Source organism: Osmerus eperlanus, chromosome 19, assembly GCF_963692335.1.
Source record: "Osmerus eperlanus chromosome 19, fOsmEpe2.1, whole genome shotgun sequence".
Lineage (NCBI taxonomy): Eukaryota > Metazoa > Chordata > Actinopteri > Osmeriformes > Osmeridae > Osmerus > Osmerus eperlanus.
The window spans coordinates 5991432-6017081 of NC_085036.1; the positions used below are offsets into that span (position 1 = coordinate 5991432).

At 50.3% G+C, this 25650-nt stretch overlaps 2 protein-coding genes across 2 annotated transcripts in view; both read right to left on the reverse strand.

The window, feature by feature from the left end:
- cadm2a (cell adhesion molecule 2a) overlaps window positions 1–25650 on the reverse strand; it is a 115450-nt gene that overhangs the window by 14576 nt on the left and 75224 nt on the right. The window contains exons 2-5 of the mRNA XM_062486239.1: window positions 22591–22617; window positions 15785–15934; window positions 2406–2558; window positions 593–730 (exon numbers count right to left, since the gene is read on the reverse strand). Of these exons, the coding sequence (XP_062342223.1) occupies window positions 593–730; window positions 2406–2558; window positions 15785–15934; window positions 22591–22617 (468 nt within the window). The remainder of the gene's footprint in view (window positions 1–592; window positions 731–2405; window positions 2559–15784; window positions 15935–22590; window positions 22618–25650) is intronic.
- Window positions 20816–25650, reverse strand: part of proser1 (proline and serine rich 1) — a 246665-nt gene continuing 241830 nt past the window's right edge. The window contains exon 13 of the mRNA XM_062484909.1: window positions 20816–20833. The gene's annotated coding sequence lies outside the window, so the exon portion shown is untranslated. The remainder of the gene's footprint in view (window positions 20834–25650) is intronic.

The following is a 25650-nucleotide window of genomic DNA, read 5'->3' on the forward strand; positions in this document are numbered from 1 at the left end:
CTGCTCAGTTTACTCGTCTTTTCACCGATTTTGACGTATTTCCGTTTTAGAACAATGAGACAGAGGAGAGAGAAGGTCACCAGAAAACGATGACGTCACTAGCCCGATGAACAAAGATGGTTCGTATAAACCACACAGTGATTAGTGCCACGTGACACAGTCATGAGTATAAAATAGACCGAGTGAGAGAAAAGAGATAGATGAGATGAGAAAGACAAAGGGGATGAGGATTGAGAGCTCGAAAATTAGATAAGAGAAAAGAGAGGACAAGGGAAGAGATGGATAGCAGATGGAAGATGAGATAAGCGATGGAAAAAAGAGGCGAGGGCCAAATATGTCATGTCAGACGAGGTCATTCAGTCATTTTAAAACCTTAACGGGCGGCGCCGGACATTTTTGGGCCCTCGAAAAATAAATAATCCATGGGGCCCCTAAAAATACATTGACCTGTGGTGGCCATATATGCAACCCATCCATCCATACTTTTGTGGGAGCCATCATTGCTCCCCCAGTTGGGACACCTACCCCCCCCCCCCCACACACACACACCACCTCCATCCCTCCTCCACCCTCTTTAGGAGACCACGGGTACCTTTGATCTCCTCCTCGTTCCTGAACCAGCGCAGGTCGGCGGCGGGCTTGCTGCCCTGGGTGATGCAGGTCAGGGTGATCTGCTCTCCCTCCAGGGCCGGCTTGGTCATCCCGTCGATCTCAGGCTTCTCTGGCACCCCTGCAGGACGGGAGGGGAATGACGGGTGCACACACACGCACGCAAGAACGTGGAGCACACATGATGACACACACACAGAAACAGAAACAGATTCAGGGTTATGCAATTCCATATCAGATTTACCCAGACAGTATTTAAGGAACTTTCCTGTACACTGTACACCCAATGAATATGAATACTTTTGTGGAAAACAACTATATCAAACTAATTAAGTAATCTAAGCCATTTGTAATAAATTGAATCAATTAAGTAAATCCTATTTTCGATGCATTAAATAGTTGGATGTAAAAAGTTTCCCCAAAAGTTTGAGAAAAACAAGATCGCCGACGATAAGACCTTCTGGGTGAGAAGGTTGTGGCGTGTGTGTTTGTGTACCTGAATTGACTCTGGCGTCAGCGTGTTCTGGATGCCTGTGAACTCAAGCAGTGGGAGACGCTGGATGGATCTGTGTAGATGCCTATCAGTCTTCCCCCTCTAATCACCTTCTAATGAGTCCTCTGAGTGTGCGCCCACAGTGTCGCTGGCAAGGTCAATGACCAATGAGTGTGTGTGAGAGTGATTGATTGATAGGTCTGCCTGATCAATAACACGGCTCTCTCTCCGGGACTGGGTTCCCAGCTCTTCACCTGAGTGTAATGACCACGCTTAAAGATCCTCTACACCCCTGGTGTGTGTGTGTGTGTCTGTGTGTGTGAGGTATGTATGTGACACGTGTAGGTGTGTGTGAAACATGCATTTAATATGTGAGGCCAAGGTATATAGAGTGAGGCCTTCTTCTGATCGAGTGCTCAGTGGTGTGTGTGTGTGTGTTCATGTACGTGTGTACGAAAATCAATCCCAAATCCATCTGGAAAAATGAGCTGTGGATTTTCCTTCGCGTGCATACCTTCCAGTCAAATTCCCCTGAACGCCTCGAAGGACTCAAGTCTATGAGTTGCGAGTCTGTGTGTCAGCACCGCACGCACACCTTCAGAGATCCTTCTTTTCTCTCCATTCCCAAGCACGCCTTCGTCTATACAACCGCGGCCTGCGATCTCTCGACCGATCCCGTCGCGCCAACACGGTGTCGCAAGCGCCGAGCGTAGCGTTTTAGGAGGTCGTCTTTTTAATTAGGCAGGATACATTTCTTTAATTATCCCGCGATGCAATCACCTTTTTTTTTTTTTTTTTTTTTTTTACGTGTTCATTAAATCGCTCTCGCTCTATTTTCCTCTCCCTGCCTTTCCGTCGTTGTGTCTGCTCGTTCTATTAAGCTTTGTTCCTGACGAGGTCGCAAAGCGTCGTGTCTATCAGGGTTTTCGGATGCGGGGCGCGCTTGTTGACATAGAGAGGACCCCGTTAATGGCCGCAGCCAGGCTTGTCAGATCCGAAAACATTAGCACAAACTAATTGGCTACATAATTAACTCAGCGTCCAGGAAATGAAACAATATTTGCGCGGGTGGCGGATTTCTACACAAACAGTGCTCGTGGGGATGAGAGGGGGAGTGGAGGGCTGTGTGTGTGTGTGTGCGCGCGTGTGCATGCTGACGAGGCGTGTCCACTTTTGAGGGAAAATTGTTATTAACACCTGTTGGCTAGCTAGACACAGGCTGCACATAGAGTGTCACACCGTTACCTGGGTGTGTGCTTGCCTCGCGCGCGCGTGTGTATGTATGTGTGTGTGTTTCACTCACCCAGGACAGTGAGGTAGGCCTTGGCGGTCCTGACGGGCATGGTGAACAGAGAGCAGGTGTACATGCCTTCATCGCTCAGCGCCACGTCACTGATGCTGATGGTCAGCTCCTGCCAGGACGCACGCACCAGCTCAATCCTGTTATCCCTCAGAGCTGAGAGAGAGACAGAGACAAAGAGAGGGGAGAGAGACAGAGTAAGAGAGACAGGGGGGATAGACAGAGAGAGAGGGGAGAGAGAGACAGAGAGAGAGAGAGATACAGAGAGAGAGAGAGAGACAGAGAGAGGGGAGAGAGAGAGACAGAGAGAGGGGAGAGAGAAAGAGAAAAGGAAGGAAGACAGAGAGAAGGGGCAGACAAAGGGAGAGATGGAGAGAGAGGGAGACACAGAGAGAGAGAGAGCAAGGAAGAAAGAGGGGAAGAGATAGAGAAAGGAAGACAGAGGAGGAAAATGAGACAAATACAGGAAGAAAGAAACGGAGCAGAAGAAAAAGAAAGAGAGAGAAAGAGAGAGCGAAGAACAGATGAGTAGATCGAGCGAGGAAAGAACAGAAGTGAGGGAAGAGGGGGAAGGAGCGGGTGAGATTTGACTTTCGAAGCACATTCAAACAGATTCCACAACAAAGCAGAGAACCATGCCATCAAAGAAACAGATTTTGAGCCTTTTGCTCCTACATCCACGACACGTATTTACGCTAGTTGACGTCCTTTAGTCCTCATATGCAAGCATAATCTCTGAACAGCCACAAGTAATCCATACATGAGGATCAATAGCGAGCTTTCAGACCTGGCTCAGGCCTTGATGAGGCTCTCAGAGATGAGAGACAGCCGTGAGCAGATTAGCTGCAACAAGAGAGGCAGATAGTCTCAATGACAGATAAACACAGCTACTGTAACACTCCAGATAATGTTTTTTTTTCTTTTTACACACGCAAACATGCTTGCACATGCACACACATACAGGTCTTCGTGACAATGTGGGGACGCAACGATCCAGTTATTGAGAATACTTGCCATTCTTTGAAGCCTTGATAAGTCTTTGTTCAGTAAGTCATTGTTTATTTAAGTACTGGCGGGATTGCAGTAAATCGATGACGAGGGTGTCCATCATATTGGCAGTTGAGATATTGCTTGTGACATTATGATGTAGAATGAGTTTGGCCCTCACAAAATAGAATTGAATCAAAAACACCCAAGGCTACTTACCCTGGCTTCTCACTCTCTCCATCAAATGTGTGTATGTGTGTGTGTGTGTGTGTGGGAGACTGCATGGAAAGGTGCTCATGGATGGGTCTCTGATTCGCTTAAGGAGTATTTATGTCGCACACCTTACAATAAACCCAGGGGTCAGGCTCTTCAACACACACACACACACACTCACACACACACACACACACACACACACACACACACACACACACACACACACACACACACGCACACACACACACACACACACACACACACACACACACACACACACACACACACACACACACACACACACACTCTCTCTCTCTCTCCTGGCTGCAGAGGTGGTCATTACAGTGGCCTTGACTTTGGAGGAGTGCTACCTTAGTGATGCTGACATGATTAGCGTGTGATTTACAAGGGGCTCTTTACGCGCCAGGAGGAGAGGGCCGTTCTAAAGAGGTCAAGCCCTGCTGACCCAGAGACGAGAGGCCACGGCGCGCCTCCCTCCTAGACTCCATGCGGCGCGCTCTCGCACGCCCGCACAAAAGCAGGACTACGCTATGCTAGCCGCTCCCGAGACTGGTAAGAGATCATCAGGAAGCTGAGGGGAGGGGTACGGGGAGAGGGAGGGGAAGAGGGGTGCAGGAGTGGGTTGGTTTGGGTGTGTGTGTGTGGATGCGTAGCCGTAACACAAAAACCTTCTTCAGCTCTTCAATGCCTATCCTCTGAGACGGGCCAGGCCCCCCCAAAAAAGAAGATAAAGCGTCTCTTTTTTGGGGGGGTTGAGGGGTGATGAGCCAGAGAGGGAGGGTGGATCGTGGGTGGGGGGGCGGCGGCGGCGAAGGCTCCTCAGACATCAGTCCGCCTGGAGAAGTTTTCTTTTGGGTCAAGCAGTCACTTTGTATGCCGCCTGCATGGTCCTCTCTCTCAAAGGGGGAGAGAGGGGGGGGGGGGGCACATCTATCTAAACCCTTATCACCCACTCCCTTTGAAGATAACCATAGTTTACTGTACAGCTTGGCTTCAGAGAGCTGAGACACGCACGCACACACACACACACAAACACACACACACACACACACACACAGATGTACACAGACACACACCGGGGTCTTGTATTGTAGGTGCTACAACAGAGATGGAGAGAGACAAGTACAGAGAAAGAATCTGAATGGAAAGACCTTCTCTCTCTCTCTCTCTCTCTCTCTCTCTAACTCTCTCTCTCGTCTTTTATCCCTTTCTCTTTCTTTTCCACAGGACCCTGTCTAGTCGCACAGCCCCCTCTCCTCTTCACCTCCATCTGAATGAAAGGATTGGCCTGAAGAACCCCAGCCTAGTCTGCCTGAAAGAGAGCTGACACCTTTCACTTTTCAAAGGAAAATCCAACCAAGACCTTTTTCCCTGTCAGATTCAAATGGGCTGTTTTGAACCTTTCGTAGGCGTGTTTATTTTTAGTTCCGGGATGTAAGCTCGAGGTATTTTGTGATGTGGCCGTGTCTGAAGATTGCAGGTCCGGGACAGAACATGATGAGGCAGGCTGAGGTCACTGGACCCTGAACGACTGTTCCCCCGGCTGAGGATGAGAGCTCAGCTGGGTCTCACTTTCAGGGAGATATTGTCCTTGGCCTTGTCTGCCTCTTCCCTCCTAACCTTCCTTCATTGAGAAAGTACCGTTGTTCCAGCAACTCCAGACAATGTGAGAATTCAAAGCGTCGTCTGTCAGACAGCTTTCATATTGCGCGGCCGGGTAAACGGATTCTGGAGGGATGTCTGTGCGTGTGTTTGTGGGGGTGTTTGACCGATTTTTTACAGAGCCAAAGTTAATATCTATAATACCCCAGCATTACATGAAACGTGTTGTAGTTTTATCAATACACACAGGACGGGATGCTACGGTTTCATGATCACGACACACACACACGCACGCACACACACACACACCCACACACACACACACAGACAGAGAATAGACAAAAAACACAGACGCTTTAAATATATAGTATATATACATATATGTATATATACTATATATATCATTTTTTCCAATCTCACGTCATTCTTTCTGGAAAGCGACGGATGGCTTTCGCTTTGCTGGCTCTGGGTAAACGAATAAATGACAGTAGCGCTTCCACAGTCTCATCTGTTTGTCTAAATGACAACTGCTCTCTTTCTCTCTCTCTCTCTCTCTCTCTCTCTCTCTCTCTCTCTCTCTCTCTCTCTCTCTCTCTCTCTCTCTCTCTCTCTTGCAACAGTATCTCGTTTATTCTTTCATTTGTTCTGTCCATCCCTCACTGCTCCGGTTATCTTCAGCATGTAAAGCGCTAGCAGGCGTGACATGCTGATATGTTGCATGACATATCTGTAGCCTGGGGAGTGTGTGTGGTGTGTGGTGTGTGTGCTGTATGTGTGTGTGGGCTGGTGGGGGTGATAAAGTGTGTGTGTATGTATGTATGTGTGGAGGTGGGAGAGAAGGGGCTATGCTAAAGACAACCCGATCGGGGACAGTGTAGTGCACTGTCATCCTGCCCAAGAGGGAATTGTGGCGTACCGCAGGAAATCGGTACTACTGTACAGTAGTGAGCCTGTGAACACACACACACACACACATGTTCTACCCTCATTTATTCATCTCTGTGAGTAACCTTTAACCTTGCAGTTTGTTTAGCTCAGGTTTGATCTATTTGGTTGTTTTTTCTTTTTTGGACAGCAACAGGGAGGAATTTCCATCGTATTGAAGGAGCCCATCTCAACATATTTCCTTCCCAAGTGCCCTGAGGGTGGTGGTGGTGGTGGGGGGGGGGGGGTGCATAAATCTAGCCCCTGGCCTTGAGGGCCTACCGCCTGGGGGTCCTGGGGGGTACGTATATCTACTGTGATGGGAGGCTTCCCAAGGCTGTTTTGGATCACTAACTCCCTGTGACACCGAGTGCACACACACACACACACACAAGCAAGCACGCACATGCACGTTCACACAAGGGCGCAAATAGACATACACACATGTAGTTGCTGCACACACACACACACGTACATAACCCAGCCTGACACTTCAGTAACCCCTGCAGCTATGTGAAACACTGCAATGCTTAGGTTTGTATATCCCAAAACATGAAATGTAGACTTTCTCTGGTCCTTTTCCCCTCCCTTCTCCTCTTCTCTCTTCTCCCCTTTCCTCTCCTCTCCACCACATTCTCTCCTCTCATCCTCCTTCTCATCCAATTCCATCCGTTCTGACTAAGGGCACGAGTAGAGATGAGAGACTAACCACATATCCAAAAGACCTTCTTCTTAAAAACAAAACCCCTGCCCATCTGAATTTCGCCCCCAAAACACGAAAACCGGGACCCCAGTTACGGAGGGAGCTGACCGTGCACTGTTTACAGAACCTCACTGTCGTCGGGAAGTTTCGTAAACACAGCCCCCCTCTGACAACAAAAGCGCTGTGTCATCTAAGCACATTGCCGCAGGTGCGACAGCATAAACGCCCACTGTGGCTGTACAGGGCCATGCGCACATGCTAACCAACGCCTGACAGTGAGAGACAGAGAGAGAGAGAGAGAGAGAAGAAGGAGAGGCGAGCCATTAAGACAGTTGAGCGCTGTGAGGCCTAGGACTAATTGCCTGGCGTTGCTGGATGAGCACTTGGCAGAGACGGCTGTATCTGCAGAATCTTTTTCCACGCAGAGGCACCTGTAGGCACTCATGCCCCCCCCACACACACACACACACACCCAACATCCCCCACCGTTTGTGTGTTAGCTTTCGCCTACATGTGTTTGCGACCACTTTATATGTGTGTGTGTGTGTCTGTGTAAACATACGGGTGGGCTCTTGTGTGTCCACTAATGCAGCTTGGGTATTTTCAGACAAAAGCACAGTATGTGTATTCCAACTCCGGGGGATCGAGGGGCGGGGGGGAGGGTGGGGGGGGGGGGGTGATTACCACTGCGGGAAGAAGACAGAATGTACCCCCCCCCCCCCCCCCCATCCAACCCCCGGTCTCCCCAGAGACAGATGGCAGACGGAGAGAGTTCCAGAACTATGGCAGGTGTTCTAGACATTGTTTGCTTATCCGGGTGACACAGTTCTTATAATGAGAAATGTGCAAATTTGCGCGGATCCATTTCTGGTGGATGTGGTCCCTGTGTGACTGTTCCTCAGCTCTCTGTCTCCCCGTCCGATCGCCCACCTGGGACTGAGGCACTGCGGAGACGGCAAACTGTGTGCAAGTGTGTGTGCCGTGTGCGTGTGTCATATAGGTGTATGATGTGTGGGACACTATCAGAGTGCACGCTGTATGTGTGTCTTATTATGTGGATACTTATGGGCGCGTTTGTGTGTTTGTGTGTGTGTGTGTTTGTGTGTGTGTGTTTGTGTGTTTGTGTGTGTTTGTGTGTTTGTGTGTTTGTGTGCGTGTGTGTGTGCGTGTTTGAGCTCAGTGTGTGGCGCCCCACACTGTAATTGGGTCGCGAAGATTCATTGCGTGACAGAAATGAGTTTCTTTTATGCGTGTATGTGTGTGTGAGAGAGCATAGCAGAGAGTCCAGCAGGATGTCTAGGCTCAAACAACCTTCATTAGCTGTCTCTCTGTCTCTGGAGGTGGACAGACAGAAGCTATAGAGTGTATAGCTACCTTATAGTTACTGTCCTATAGGTAGACTGTATAGTATATATGTACACACACACACACACACACTCTGGCCTCTTTCTCCTCCTCATTCTTCTCTTCCTTCACCCATCACTCTCGTCTGTTCCTCCTCTCCTTCTTCCCTTGTCGCCTTTCCTCTTTCTCTCTCCTTGTTATCGCTCATTGTTGTCTCTCCCTCCTTCTCCACCCCGCTCATCCTCCCTCCTTCTCCTTCTCCTCCTCCTTCTCTCTTCTCCTTCCTCCTCTTCCTCTCAGTCCTGGGCCGATGACACAGATTAAATTGAAATTATTTGAAAGTCAGCGAGGTGAATTTGATTCGCATCACAGTTGGTACCTAAAAGCACTACAGGACCGATCCATCACTTTCATTACGAAGTGCATCCCACTTATTTGACGATGAGATTACACATAGTGGCTGACCCAAGCCTGCCAGCAATCTGCCTGGACAGTGATGGTTACGATAAGTAGCACGCTTCAGACTTAGGACTCAGACGAGAAGATTGAATCTTACCGAAAAGTGACAGTGCAGACCAAAAGTGTGTGCGTGTCTGTCTGTGTGCGCGTGTTTGTGAAGAGTATAGTCACCGGAACGCCACCATGACGTCGCGAGTGTGAGATTAGCGCGCGGGGTAGAGGAGAGACAGCTCGGCGCAGGAAACAGGAAGGGCCGTCCTGGGTCAAATATGTTCATTACAGAGAGATTGATCCCGACGGCAGATAAAGAACTCCCCCTGGATCCTACCGTGGCCCGGCCGGCTAAACAACCCCCCGCCTCCTCCACACCCCCGTTTTAAACCCTCCCTGGCGAACCTCCATCCGACCAGGCTAACAGGTGTGCGGCGCTAAAACCCCGTACCAATCATCCCTCCATCGCGCTTTGTCGGCAGTCGGTGGGAAAGGGCGGAGGGGGGGGGGGGGGGAGGAGGGGGGCTACCGAAAGCTGCCGGGGCGGGACACGCGCAGACCCACAGAGGCGACGAGACGCCGTGTTCCGAGTAGCCCGGGGGCGGAGCGGCGAGACGGCGAGTCTCGTTCACCCGGCTGGCCGCGGGGAAGCGGGCTCGTGTGGACGACACCTGTTCGGAGGGGTCCCTAGGCAACGTGGGGCGCTCGCAAAGCAACCGCTCCCTCTTCCCTGTGTGTGTGCTGTGTGTGTGTTCGCCTGGTGGTCTGCGCCGAGAGCGAGAGGCAGAGAGAGGGAGCGTTTATCTCGAATAGGGACAAACATAAGTATAGAGAGACAGAGGGATGCTGGGATTGCGAAAAGGATGATAGTTAAGGACACGTTTCCCTGTATTTGTGTTCGCAGCCAATAAGTGATAAGGCCTACTCAGACAAAGCTTGAGCCCAAAGGCCTCAGAAGAGCGGAGCTCAAGGGCGGAGAGAGTTCGGCTCCGACCTTGAAAGGGTTTTTGACAGAGGGCCGAGAAGCCCTGTAAAACGCCTCCTTAACTCCTCTCCTCCCCTCCTCCATCTCGGCCCCGCGTTCCCTCGCTTTTCTTCCTCCCCCACCCCTCCTCGCCCACCCCGCACTGTTATTTTATGGCCCTTGTCGGAAGGAGGGAGGAAGGGGAGGGGGGAAGTAGTTTGGGATCTACTCAGATTTACAGACGACAACTTTTCTATCAGACAAAACTTCTGTACCAATCGGCCGCCTGATATGAAAAGTCTTCTGACGCCTCTCTTCCAGGAAATAAATAACACGGCCATCTTCCAGTAAAAGTTCCTTGTAAGGTTCTGCTATCTTTTTTTTTTTTCTTCTCCATATTTTCTTTCGGGAGAACTTTTTCGAAAGCCCTCTCCAGCTTTACTCTTGGTGAATGCGTTCTGAATGCATGAAAGCTTTCAAAGTCTCGTCGGGTAGGATGTGAGCGTGGGGGCGGTGGAATGTCTGAACAACCCGGGGAATCGCTCCCTCCCTCCCTCCAACCCTCCCTCCCCCCCTCCCTCCCTCCCTCACCCCATCTCTTCCTGTATCCCCTCTTTCTCCACCTCCCCTTCTTTCCCCATCCCCTCACTCTCTCATCTCTCCTACCTCTCTCTCTATCTCTGTTACACCCCATCACTTCTTCCCTCCCCTACTTCTCCCCTCTACACCCCCCCCCCCCTCCCCAAACCTCCTCCCCTGCCCCTCTCTCTCTCCCACACACTCACACGGGCAAATTGATTCAGCCAGGCGGAATATTTGATCACGGGGACCAGTTCTGGTTCCATATTCATTAGTAACTCTGATGTCAAAAAACCCCTTTGACCTCTCCGGTAAACCGCCCATCCGACACCCGGATCCCAGATGGGACCCTTCAGACGGATGACGTCAGCGATCTCGTGGTCACGGGGACGGGGAGGGGAGGTTGGATGGATGGATGGAGAGCGGCGGAGGGTAAGGTAAGGTGGAGGAGGCGTAGCTTCGTCTGGAAGCCCTGCCTTACGCCACGTGGGAGACATGGAGAAAGGGTTCAGGAGGGAGGGAGGGAGGGAGGGAGGGAGGGAAGGCATTATCGAAGGATCGTTTGCATAGATCAGGTGGTGTCCTATAGACATAGAGCATTTGAGATAGGGAGAGATCAAGAGAGAGAGAAAGGGAGAGAGAGAGAAAAGAGAGAAGGAGAACTAGGCAGAGGGAGGAGAGCAAGAGGCAGATACACTCCCCAGCGTCTAGCCTGGGGAGGCCAGAACCACCATCCCCACGACATGCTAATGCTGCGATTCTGGATCTCTGGGGCAGGTGCCCCGGGTGTGTGTCCCTGCTCCACTGCTTCTCCCGAGTGTGTGCGTGTGTGTGTGCGTGTGTGTGTGTAATTACAGTGTACTGCGTAGCGGAGTAATTACACTCCGGAGGAAAGATGGAGAGTACAGCAGGTGTGTCAACTTAGCCCTGGGGGAGACAAAGGAGAAGGAGGGATGAAGGAAGGGAGGGAGGGATTGATGTGGTGGAGAGCGGAAGGGATTGATGGAGGGAGGATGACTGGGAGGGATGGACAGATGGACAGAGGAGAGATGTATGGATGGATGGAGGAATGGAAGGAGGGGTTAGTATGGGAGGAGGGGAAGGGGGAGGGATGGAAAGTGGGGGATAGGGATGGAGGAATGGAGGGAGGGACCCAGGGAAGAGAGATAGAGCGAGCCGAGCAGAACTACATATACAGTAGGGTTGTTCACATGTAGCACACAAAAGACCTATTCATATTCAGCCTACAAAGTAATTACACAGACCACCCCTTCTAACGGGGGAATACCAAATTCATCGTAATTACGTTTTTTTTTCTTCTTTTAGACCATATCGGTATAGAGGGGAAAAAAAGGGGGTTATTAACAAGTGCTGAATTCAATGAAATTACCCGCCAATTTGTAAAGCAATACTCCTCTCTTTCTGTGGATCGTCTGAACGTGAGAATCCCTTTTGCCCAGCGCTCATCTGCACGCCCGCCTGCTGGGCCCAGCTTCAAACCCCCACGCCGCTTAAGTGATGGAATAAGGACAAAATCTGCTACTTAGGGGAGAGAGAGGCATTTGCAATTCAAACAGGCCCCTCTCTCCCCAGCTCTCAGAAACACCTTAGAAGGGTGTGGGTGTGTGTGTGTGTGGGGGGGGGCAGGGGGATGGGGGGGGGGCAGTGAGGGTGGGGATGTGAGGGGGTGGACGTCAAATACTCTTTCATCAGACTAAACGTCTGCAAGGTGAATCTCCCCCATTCGCCTCCCACCCGCCTCTCCCCCACTGCCTCCCCCGAACATCAAACGGCTGTAGAAGAGAAGCGCTAGAAATCCAAGAAAACGCTGTAATAAGACCATGTCAACCCCTATTTAGGGAGGACGGGGGGGGGGGGGGGGGAGGGAGGAGGTGAGGGTTTCAGATACTATATATACTTAAAGGGAAGGAGAGATGAATAAGAGATCAAGAGAGACTGAGAGAAATAGAAAGAATACAAAAAAACAAGAGTTGGGGAGAGATAGAGACAGACTCCCTGCCTACAGCTCTGAAGATCCATCACTGTCAGCACCAGGCCCTGGGAACAGGGGCCCCCGGACCAGCCCGTCTGCCCCAGAAACACTCACCGTACTGGGGGGAGAGATAGAGAGAGGAAGGTGCGGGTGGCTGGGTGTACGCTAGCCTCCAAACTGGCATTTTCCCAGATGCTCTCGGAAAATGCTGTCAGCATTTGTCAGAGTCGGGACTGGGAAAAGGGGGGGGGGGGGTCATAAGAGCTACGGGCCGCTGCCACTTGCCCATCCAATCAGCATTCAGCATGGGCGGGCCTCTAAACAGAGCAATGAAACGATGCCCCGCGGCGACTCTTCCGAGCGCATAATTTGTTAACCCTTCGCCGCCTCGCCGTGCCGACCAGAAAACACACACCTCTCATCCGTTTCTCGGATGCGTTGCGAAAACGTCAAAGCGGCATAAAAAGTAAAAACAAATAGTTGCGTAACGCGCGTCACCTGACCCCAGGGACCCAATGACAATTCTGCCGACTGCCAACAATGTGCCACTCGATTGAAAATGATAAACCCATCGTAGAAGTATCCAAGCAGAGATCACGTAGGAGAGACTTGAGAGTGTGGGGTGGTCTTGGCGGGATTCTTCCGGAAGGACACAGCCATGGACAAGCTGTCACAAGTCAGCTAAAAGACTAAGCTATTGTATTCTGAGTTCCTTTTTTCCCCCCTGTGTACAGCAAAAATCATGTTCTGCCCCCCCCCCCCTCTTTCTCTCCCAACAGGCATCATGGGAAATTAATTTGAGCCCGCCCACCGCGTTCACAAGCGTCTGAAGTGTGAGGAAGTGAAATCCCTCCTCACAGCTAGAATACATATTCAGGCAGAACGGAGGCCATTTTGGGAACATTGGTTTGTACAGACGCTAAGCAATGGCCATGGTGCCAGGGAATAAAGACTCTTTGATAATCGTCGCCATTTTTAGAAGTTGTTCTAACACTTCTTCCCAACTTGGGACACTGATGGCACACGAACACGAACACACATACGCGCCCAGGCACATCCACATACACACACACAGGCACACACCATAATTCTAGCAGTAATAAAAGTTCCAGTACGCCGCCTCTTTTCCAGTCTCCGGGCGCTGCGTTCAAGACCCACAGTAATAACGACCCTATTTCCTGTGAAAACCAGGAACCAGCCAGCAGCCAATAACAGTGGCAGGTCCCCCCCGGCCCCCCGCCCCCCGCCCCTCACGGCACCTGTTGTTTCTCTAACGGCCCAGATCAGCCCAATCGCAGCTTGGATGAAGCATTTCAAACAGGCAGATCTTCCGTCCGAATCTCTGCTTCCGGAACCTTCCCTCAGCCTCGGACAGCCCTTTCTACAGTTGGACCCCCCCCCTTCTTCCCTAGGGAACAGAACAAAAAAGGCCACCCCGACCCCTCAAACCGGCCACCTTCTGATTAATAGCCTGATTCCCTAACCGCTCAGCCATCTGACAGGTCACTGACTCCTGCATCTCTTACATAACGCCATAACACTCTACTAACCCTATTGTATGAGGCAAATGGGTTGAAAAAGGGTCAAGGCACACACAGGCACACACACACACATAAGGGCAGTGCTTCAATGCATAGCACTTTAACACACCGCCGAATAAGGAGAGAGGAGTGTATAAATCGGGTACGTGCTTAATGCGGACATTTACGAGGGTGTGTGATTCATACTTGTTAATGTTAAACTTATACAGCTCCAATCCCAGGGTACAATAACTTCACTAGCCCTGAAAACAACCAAATAACAACCCTGAGTTTTGGTTTAAAGGGTGTTGCGTGGAAGAGGCAATGTGAGATCAGGGATCACATTTGGGAACAGATTGGGCATTGGGGCGTGTTTGAGATTGAGTGGGAAAGTACAGTTTGTGCCGGAAGAAAATCTTTACATCAACAAAAGTACACAACAAAATGATAGCTACAATGCTTTCCGAAACAATCAAATGAAAAGACTAAACTCAAAGTCATCTCAATACTGCGCTTCTCTATTGAAATGCTGAAGTCGGAGAAATCTACATCTGACGTATCGTTGACAACAGTGGCGTGAAAAGAATCTTCCCTCCAACTCTAGAACAAACAGTACATCCACCCACATACAGAGATACATAATGTGCCTACACATATATCAATACATATATAAATACATACGGTGCCCATAAATACATTATGCATTCAATACATGCACACCGTACAATCACACAGACAGTACATATTGTACATGCATACATAATTGCATAAAGTAAGATAAAACACAATTTCATTCCTCTAACATCCCTGGCTTCCTCGTTTGACTATAAGATCTAATTTGTTGGTCTAATGAGCACAGAGTGAAAGATACAGCAACAGCTGCTGGCAGGAGTGCTGTAGCTCTGGGGTACTATATGTGTGCGCGTGTGTGTACGTGTGTGTACGTGTGTAGATGTGTGCGTGTCTCCCAGATTCCATATTGGCGTGTTTTTTCAGCCCGAGAAAAGTGTTGAGGAGCGCGGAGATGCCAGGATCCGACTCCAGACGAGGTGAAGTGAACATCTGAACATCTCTTTCATGTGGCCCCCAAAGGCCGGCCTATCAACACGGTTTTTCTATTTTTGGGGAGGGAGAGGGGGCGGGGGGGGGGGGGGGGGAGGGAGGGAGGGGAGGGAGGAGAGGGAGGGGAGGGGAGAACCAACTTTCAGCTTCTTCCACTTCCTGGTCTACCCTGGGAGCATTCCGCCCACACCCCCCCCCCCCTTCCCATCTACCCCCAGACCCCCCCCAGCCTCTCCCCCACTCGAAGCTGTATGCTTGAACCCTTGCCTATTGCCTTCTGCAGCTGTTTGCCCTGGGGGGGGGGGGGGGGGGGGAGGGGGAGGGGGGGGAGACACACAGCTGGAAAGGGACGCCCCGCGGTACGGGATGCTTGTCGCAGCCAAGTGTTCCAGTTAGAGCCTAGTCTGGCTGACGTGCTGCGTGTGTGTGTGTGTGTGTGTGTGTGTGTGTGTGGGGGGGGGGGGGGGCGAGATACTGTCAGGGGATGAGAGTGAAAATGGGTTCATTCTGTTGCCATTTGTACAAGCAGGTGCGTGTGGGGTTGCCGGGGGGGATGTTGGGGGGGATGTTGGGGGGGAGGGGTGTCGTGAAGGGGGGTGTTGGAAGGGGGGGGGGGGGGGTGAGAATGAGGGAGGGGACGGGTGGGGAGGAAGACACACACAAATATACACACACACATTCATGCACATGTGCACATTTGTTCACAGAAACACCCGCACACACACACACAGATATGTGTGAAAGGCAAGGCAGGGTCTGGGGGGCGGAAAAACAGACACCGGATTTGACACACTCTCCCGCAATTGTGTGTGTGTATGTAGGGTGCATGGGTAAGTAGCCACAGTCCAGGACACATTGGGACCCGCGCGGCTAGCTTAGGATGCATTTGCCACCATAACACATTCAGCACGAGCCACGACCACCACCCGTTTACAGTACGTGTCCGCGCGTGTCAGCCAGGAGTCAAGCTAGCACGTCACACACACACACACACACACACAGGACAGGCAAACTCACCTTTCTTGTCTCCGAAGAAAAGCGTCTGCTGTGCCGGGTTCGACCACTGGAGGGAGGTGTTGTCGTTGTACTCCACGCGGCAGGTCATGTTGACCGTGCCTCCCTCCGTCACCGTCATGTTCTGGACCAGGGGGTGCTGGCCGCTGCTTCCTGTTGCACCGGGGGGAGGGGGGGGAGGTAAAAGGGGCAGAGAGAGGGTGGAGGCGGGGGGAGAAAAAAGAGGCGGGCGGTGAGCGACCACGACCAGAGGGTACCAAACAGGAAATCAAACGGAGCCCGAACAGAGGGCATGGGGAGGGGGGGGGGGGATGGGAAGAGCGGTGAGAGAGCGGGGGGGGGGGGGGGGAGGAAAGGAAAGGGAGAGGGAAGAGGGAGAAAAGAAAGATGGAGAGGGAGAGATAGAGAGAGAGAGAGAGAGAGAGAGAGTGAGGAAAAGACGATCATCTCTCCAAAGTGGCCAGCTAAGCAGCCTAATTGCTGACCCTGAGTGTTTAACTCCCACCAGGAGTCTACTGGGAGCTAAATTGGCCCCTACACAGACGAGGCAGGGGCCTGGTGGCCCGAAGCCCAACACACACACCTCCACTACACCGGGGAGACCAATTAGAGCCCACACGTGAGCACGTGTGGATGTACGACTCTTACTTCCGCGACATCCTCGGAGGAAAAAAAAAAAGAGAAAAAAAAGACAGCACTTGGTGAAACTCATTTGAATCTCCATCGAACTCCCCGTGCTGACTTTAGCTTTAGCCTGCCCTGTCATCCCCAGGACACCAGCCCTAGGCAGACGGGCTACCAGGACCACGGACTGCGCTGTTGTGTAAGAAGAGGAGGCAACACATGCTGGAGGAGCCTGTGGTATGGGGGGGGGGGGGGGGGGGAGTGAGGAGAGGGGACGCGGAGCGATGAAGAGGGAGGGCCAGGGAAGTTGGGAAAAGGAAAGGGAGAAAAGGGGAGAGAAAAAGAGAGAGAGAGAGAGAAAGCTACGGGGGATTGAGAACGCTTATCCTTGGCTAACCTCCGAACCAACGTTCAGGACCATGGAGAGCTCCTGGAGCGAGACAGAGGGAGGAGTAGGGAAAGGAGGAGAGCCAGAACGGAGAGAGAGAGACAGAGAAGAGATAGAGGAGTATTAAAACCCATCTCCTGTCAAAACACCATGGGGGCTGGTATGGTGTCCCTGTCTTTGTCTCCTTGGTTTCGGCGTTGGATTAATAACGTTAATAAGACATTGTAATCAGTTCCTCCCCCTAGATAAACCGACTCACACACACACGCGCGCAGCTGAGCCAATAGGAGGGCGGGAGGATGGGCGAGGTGAGTCGAGGAGTACGGGTCATTTGCGGTGTTGATGAAGGTCTCGTAAGGTTAACAGCCCGTGAGAGAGATGGCGGGGGGGGGGGGGGGGGGAGGAGGAGGAGGAGAAACGAGAAAAGGGAGAGAAATGGATCCCGGCTACGGGAGGCGCGAATGTTTTATTCATGAAGGTTTTGCATGACGCATGATCTGCCAGCGATTTACCGCTCTCCTGCGCCCTCGCTCTTTCCCTCGTCGTCGTTCTCTCCCTCCCTCCATCTCTCTTTCTCCCTCTCTCTCTCTCTCTCTCTCTCTCTCCCCCCCTGTCTCTCACACACACACACACACACACACACATACACACATACAGTCAAGATGCATTGGAGTGACCAGGCAAGGTTACAGTCATTCAGGTCTAGAACAATCCTTCTCTATATCTTCCAATTGGCGCTCTCTTCAGAGCGGGGACATGATGAAGGCTCGCCGTTGTTTCGAAGCAAACAGTGGGAGACGCAAACGCACCGGCGACACGCTTCATTTCCGACGATGTTCTCCGAATCAATGTTTGTCTGTTGGCCTATGTTTTCAAAACGAAAAGTCAAATCTGTGTTTAGCAGGGGCTGGCGTCGAACATTTCAGATGGGGACTTTTCTTCTCTCTCCCTCTCTCTCTCCCTCTCCCTCTCCCTCTCTCTCTCTCTCTCTCTCTCTCTCTCTCTCTCTCTCTCCCCCTCCCCCTCCCCCTCTCTCTCTCTCTCTCTCTCTCTCTCTCTCTCTCTCTCTCTCTCTCTCTCTCTCTCTCTCTCTCTCCCTCTCCCCCCCCTCTCCCTCTGTGTCTTTCTCTTTCTATCTTCCATCTCCTCCATCTCTTGCTCTGTCTCCCTATGTGTCCGGAGGGAGTGACAGACTAGGGTGACAGTTCTATTAGGACACCGGCATGTTCCGATCTCCTGTGAGTGCCTAATTGGCCAGCGGAATGGGTCCTTCCACCCTTCCCGCCGGCCACCCGTGCCTGATTGAAATGCGTCTCCCGTGGGACGGAGGCAGCTGTCTGTCGTCCCCTGATTTCCATGGCTAAAATTAGCTTTCTCCTCAGCTCACCTCCCCTCTCCCACCATCCCTCGTATCCTTCTCCTCCTCGAGTCTTCTCCCTCCCTCCCTTCTACCCTCCGTACTTCACAGCCGCCACCCCCCCCCCCCATCCACCCATTTCTGTTCTTCTTTCACCTCTCTTCCTCTCCTTCTCTGCCCTTTTCATCCGTCCTGGCCCCGAGGCAAGGCCATCTCTGGCTCTTTCTCGGTTTCTCATTTTCAGATGCTTCCCCAATCTCGCCTCTCTCTCTCGTTTTTTTGGGGGCCCTCTTTTCACATCTTTCTTCTCTCCTCTTCCACTTTGACCGCCTTCCTCTCTTCCTCCCGTAGTCCTCCGCTGCTCTCCATACCCCACAGGCTTTTGATTTTGTCGAGTCATTCTAATTGACCGTGGTCTGAACACTAGCCCTGGAGGTAGACCAGGCTTCTCTCTCTTCTTCTCTTCTTACTTTCTCTTTGATATTTTACAAAAACAAAAGCATGTGTAAAGTATGAGTATGTGTATTCATGATGTGATTTATAAGTTAAGGGACATTCACTTCATGTGGACAAAATATTTTTTGTCCACATGACAACTGCCACTGCCATTGTTTTTGATATGCAAGTTTGTCAACTTCTGATATATTACACATACTATATACCACATACTGTACACGCATACTATCTTCTATCCTATACTCTCATACACTCTACACTTGTAGAGTGTAGAGTGTTTCTATATGATACTCTAAGCACTACGTACTCTATACCTACTTCCTGTTTCATGACGTTGCATGTCATCACATTTTCGCTAGCTCGTTCCCGCCTGCGCGAACGTCTGTCTGAGAGACTGGGTCGGTCCATTCCAAACAGGGGGGGTCGGGAATCAACAGTCTCTTCACAGCACATGGGGCTGTGATACTGGAAACACCTCAACCCCCCCCCCTCCCTCCCCCTGACACGCTAGTTTTACACCCTCAACATTCATCACCCACCGCAGTACAGCACACGCGCAAACATATCTAACGGCAACCCTTCCAACACACACACACACACAGGAGAGAGAACCTGAGTGCCTCCGACCCTCTCTAAGCCTTGGCCTTTACTTTGAGAGGAGCAGAGCGCGATGACCTTTTCCTCCGAGCGTCCAGCCCTGTTCAGGCATGCTGCTCCAGGGCGGCAGGCCTGAGTCAGAGACAGGAGGCTGGAGGAGTGCTTGCCGCTCAGGCATGCTGGAGAGCAGCACACAGCCTGGAGATCCTGGAGACCTTGACCTTCACACACGGCTGGATGCAGGCCTTGCTGGAGGGGGGGGGGGTAGAGCTGGGTGGTACTGGGCCAAGATTGGGGGGGTTGTTACTGGGCTGGTAATGGGCTGGTACTGGGATAGTTACTGGGCTGGTACTGGATTGGTACTGGGCTGGTACTAGGGTAGTTACTGGGCTGGTACTAGACTGGTACAGGGCTGGTACTGGAGTTGTTACTGGGCTGTTACTGGGGTTGTTCTTGGGCTGGTACTACGGTAGTTACTGGGCTGGTACTGGGCTGGTACTGGGGTTGTTACTGGGCTGGTACTGGGGTTGTTACTGGGCTGGTACTGGGGTTGGTACTGGGGTTGTTATTGGGCTGGTACTGGGGTTGGTACTGGGCTCGTACTGGCCAGTTTTCATGTCGTTTCTGGCCTTCTACTGGGATATTAGCTCACTCCCTTCTTCCTTCTTCCCTTCCTTTCTTCCTTCCTTCTATTCCTCCATCACAGATTGACTAGCCTCTTAAAAACAGCCTTTCCCAGAGGTTCTACATAATGCATTTCACTCTCTATTGATTTGTGCTAAGAAGAGAAGTTTCTGTTTGATGAGAAAAGGTTAGAGGGAATGTTTGTCCTATGCTTAAAAGTTCTCCAAAGGTGGTTTAGTTTGCACATCACGGTTTGTCAGGCTGTGAGAGAGTCAGTCAGAAACAACAACAAATAATATAAAGTTAACACCAAATCAAAAATCTACATATAAAAATCAGATTTTTAATTACTCTCGTGTGTTTGAAACTTTGCTTACGTTTTGGGGATTTTCGGGTTTGATTTCCCAAGGTAAATAACTGTCTCCTGTGTGTAACATTTCTTTGAATTTGTTTCACAATTTATCTTTAAATAACTGTGTGTGTGTGTGAGAGAGAGAGAGAGAGAGAGAGAGAGAGAGAGAGAGAGAGAGAGAGAGAGAGAGAGAGAGAGAGAGAGAGAGAGAGAGAGAAAATGTGAGGGAAGAAAGCAAGGATTTGTACCTGTATGTTTGTTTTACTAATGCTTTTACAGTGTAAACACCTGTTTGTCATGCCAATGACGCTAATTTGAAATGAATAGAGAGACAGAGATAGAGAGAGAGATGTGTTTTGTACATGAGGTTCAAAGGAAAAGGATGAATATTGCTGTATTAATAACAAGCTGGAACAATTTCATGCTGTGAACAAATTTAATAAAAAACCCCGGGGGAGGCTTCAGTTACCTCTGCATAGAGGACACACACACACATACACACACACATGCACACACACATACGTGTGTGTGGCAGGTACCACTGCTCTGGGGGATTTTGTTGAGTGGAAACCACTGTATGAAAACATGTCATACCACCATGGTGACACCTGCTTCTATCTCTGGCATACACAAACACACATACATACAGACACACTACACACATACACACACACTACACACCAACACAATACACGCACACACACCACACACAGACACACACCACAAAAACGCACACACGGACTTCCTCTTGAAACTGTCCAAACAGGTCTAGACCAAATGAACAATCAACAGGAAAGGACACTGGATTCAGCCTCATATCCGCATCCCACCTAACTACGTCATCACTGTTATGAAGAGACTTTTTTGCAATTCTCACTATGTGTGTCTCTCCCCCGCCCCCCTCCACCTCTCTCCTTCTTGCTTATTCACCCACACACACACACACATATTCACAAAGCACTGTCCTCACACACACGGCTCTGAAAAAGGGAGGGGGTCTAGTCTACACCCATTGTGGGGGGTATGGATTTCCTGTACTGTCACCAGGAGGAGGAGTTCAGCCGGGAGAGGGGCCGGGGGTGGAGGAGAGGAGCATGATATGTTGCAGTTGGATAATGAGACCTAGACATTCACAACTCGAGCAGCAAGTCAACAGACAGACAAGCAGACAGACAGGGGAGGAGTGTTTTGTTATACTTGTTGCTTGTTTATACAGGTTTATATGTAAACTCCTCAAAAAAAGTTCGGAAACGTTATTTTGGTCAATTATTCCTCCCCTTCAATAATACCATTTGGAATTTTGTATTTTATATCGTTGGAAAGCCTGATTAGTCACCTTTACAACGAGGTACAACTTGTAAGGATCGTGCATTAGTGGAATGAGCAACACAGCTAACCGTGTGGGTAGCGGCCCTCAAAAAATTGCCAAAATCCCCTGCAATATTCTTCTGTTGGTATTCACTCTTGTTTTGAGCTTCAAGTGGGATCAGCTTGGGCGTGCTGTACGTGCCAGAGTGACCAACGCAAACATGTTGGCTGACTTGCGACAAATCCTGGTTGAGGAATGGGATGCCATCCCACAGCAGTGTGTGACCAGGCTGGTGACCAGCATGAGGAGGAGGTGCCAAGCTGTTGTGGCTGCGTATGGATCTTCCACACGCTACTGAGGTCCCTGACAGTGTAAAATGAATAAAGTGTAAAAATGGCCAATATGTGTTGTTTTTTCCTTATTACTGTGGGAGAGTGCAATCATCCAATCCACCAAGCAACTCAAAACGAGAGTGAAAACCAACAGAAGAATATTGCAGGGGATTATGGCAAAACGTTTGGGCTGCTACCCACACGGTTAGCTGTGTTGCTCATTCCACGAATGCACGATCCTTACAAGTTGTACCTCGTTGTAAAGGTCGTTGTAAACTAATCAGGCTTTCCAACAATTTAAAACACAATACCAATTGGTATTAACGAAGGGGAGGAATAATCGACCGAAATAACGTTTCCGAACTTGAGTTTATGTGATATGAGACAATTGAGACATATGAGATGGAAGTTTTGACATTTTCTGTACTGGGAGACAGACATATAAGGAGCCAGACAGATAGACAGAGACAGGGTGAAACAAGGAAACAGAAAGACATACAGATAGGGAGAGAGAGGACAGACAGACAAACAGGAAGACAGACAGGAATACATTCAGACAGACATACAGACAGACACGGGGTCATAGTAGGGGCTCCCCTACTATGACCCCGCCCCATGGTGAGGGATCAGAGCCATGATCACTAGAGAGGCATCGACAGTGGGACGAGGAGAGGGCTACGATCGCTAGGCGCTACGATCACTAGGCGCTACGATCGCTGGGCACTGCGATCGCTAAGCGCTTACGCCACGACCATGCCCACCCAACTCACCTCTAATTTTGCTTTTCGAAGCCGTCGCTGGAATCACCAAACGACACAGGATGAGGAGGAGGGAGAGAGGGAGGGGAGGGTAAGTAGGGAGGGGAGAAAGTGAGAGGACAGGCAGGTATAGGAAACAGAGAGAAAGAGGGAGGCGGAGGAGGAGTGAGACAGACAGGAGAAAAGGGGGGGGGGAAGAGAAGAGAGAAGGAGAGAGAACAATTGATTAGATCAATGTGTCCCAAAAAAAGGAGGAGAGAGCAGGAGAGACACGGCGCGCGATGGTTATCAGGCTCTCTGAACACGCACAATCCTTATCGGCGATGTCACTCTGCATCAACCCCCCCCCGACGCCTCCCCACCCCTCCCCGCCCCTATTTACCATGTCTCTGTCTCCCTCTTAATTCGGGGATGAAGTCTACCCGGTTGCTGACCGAGAGGAGAGCTGGCAGGTTCAATTCGGATGGCGTGTTGAGCTGTGTGTGGAGGCCGTGTGGTATGGCTGTGTTTTGATCATGGCTGTGATGCTCTCCTAGGAATCCTGCTTTACTCTACATGTTTGTCATCTTGTCAGAGAAACAAACAAACTGATATATGCAGTATGTATTAGTAACATGGCACCTACATATATATATAGGTGCCATGTTATATGTATATATATATGTAAGGGATAATGTATAGAACTTCACACAGTGTCTTTTTACAATTTATTTGTTACCATTCGTAGTGTTGATCAGCAGAGAAGTAGTTTGCCAAAGACGTTGAACTTCAAAGACTTTGAACATGCATAGCAACGGCGATGGCAACATCTGTTGGCATTCTGTTTCTGGCGATGGCAACAACTCAGCCTTTAACCAAGTATCAAAATCGCCGTATTTCCCAAAAATATTAAAGTTAATCGTAAACTCATCCATATTTGCCTGGTATGTAGGCTATACGTTTTATTCCGATAGGCTTCGGATCAGCTGATGTCGCTAAGCAACGGAGTACGCTGGGGTTGAAAAGTTAACGGACTACTTGCGGAGTGCTACGAAAGACGTGAATGCGAGGCAAAAAGGCCACTTCCCTTGACAGCGGTCTATTATACACAGCAACGGTCAAATATCGAAAAATAATTGACCACAGAACGTTCGGAAGCCCCATTCAAGTGAATGGAGCATTCTACAGCATTAAGAACAGCCGTGTAATAAATATATATATTATCTAACTGTATGTCCCAAGTTGCTTTGGGATACTTGTCTGTCTATCTATGTCATATGTAGATAGTGCTGTCCTATAAGACCTACTATTTAGGTGTGTGTGTGTGTGTATGTGGAGGGGTGTGTATCTGTATGCGTCTGTGAAAGTGTTTACGTCCATCGCGTGTGCTTGTGCGAGTCATTTGCGTGCAAGTGTGTGCGATCGAAAGAGAGAGTGTGTGCACACGTCTGTGCTTGTGAGCGTGCGTGATTGAAAGAGAGAGTGTGTGTGTGTGTGTGATTGACAGCTCAGTAATCAGTGTTGAAGGTCAGAGGTCAGAGGAAGACGGTGGCTGCAGGTTGGACAGGTGTTGTAATGAGGCGCTAACCACCACAGGCCCGAAGAGCACTGTCCCTGGCTCTCAGCATATAACCGACACAACACAATACAGCTACAGTCAAAGAAACATGACAAACATAATATACAAAGATAGGAAGCATGTTGCCTTGGGACCTTCTCCTGTATGGCAGCCTACCTAGCTAGAGAGGGGGTGGGGGGGAGAGAGAGAGTATCCCGGGGGAGTGACTCTTATGCTTCACACACACTGCTTTGCCAAATTGATGGATCTATTGGTATGCCTCTAGTGTGCCTAGAAACCTGTGCTATCTCTCCCCACTCCTCTCACTCCTCCCTCCCTCCCTCTTCTATCTTCTCACCCTCTCCTCACTCTCCCTCCCCCTCCTTTCTCTCTCTCTCTTCTATCTTTTCCCCCTTTCCTCCCCCTCCACACCCTCTCCCTCTCACCTCCCCCCCCCCCTCTCCCTTCTCAGTGTGAAGGAGGTCTGGAATACTGATATTCTTTTGTCATTCACACAACAAGCCTGCTTCTCTAATTCTCCATCTAATTCTCTCTCTGCTGGGCGGTGTGGTTCGTGTCAGGAAAATGCGTGCAATCAATTACATCTGATGTCAGCGATTGAAAGCCATTTGACAATAATAGCTGAGAAATATGTACAATCCAAAACTAGTAACGTAACACTATATTACCCTTTTTACTCATTACTCCATCGCAGCCTTTTCTTTTTCGTTCTTAGAGTCAGAGGTGAGTAATACCTATCCAGGTGTGTCACTGTTATATGGCGTGGGCTTTGTGTTTAAGCTGTTCTGAGATGTCATCAACATAACTGTTTGAAAATGTTGTTTCGTCAAAATAGGTAGACAGGAAAAATGTACGTTTTTAGTATAGGGCATTACATGCTATCACACAGTTGTTAGGCAACGACGTGATAGGTAGAAAGAGCGAAGGGGAGAGAAGGAGAGAGAGAGAGAGAGAGAGAGAGAGAGAGAGAGAGAGAGAGAGAGAGAGAGAGAGAGAGAGAGAGAGAGAGAGAGAGAGAGAGAGAGAGAGAGAGAAAGGCGAAGACTCCGTTTTTTATTGTTAATTTCCTGTGTTGCGGTTCACGATGGTAATTTGACAATTTGCATCTGTCGTCTGCGTGTCTCTGAGTGGAGAGAGGAGCAAACAGGCAGGATGCGCCAATCATCACTTTAAACTCTCGGTTCGCCCAAACATCCCCCCACCTACTGCACACACACGCGCCAGCACACACACACGTCACGTCAGCACACACCCACACACACACACACACGTCAGCACACACACGCTCACCGCCACGCACACATACATGAGCACGCACACACATGCAAGTGCACACACCAACACAGACACACACCCGCATGCACGCAGACACACGCGCGCATCCGTACCCTCACACAAACTCCCATCTGTGTTCGTTCTGCAAGAGTGTCTAGAAGTATCCAGCAGAGACCACGTGGAGACAGGCTTGGGTTAGGGGGAGGCGTGGGGGGAGGCGTGAAGGGTGTGTGTGTGTT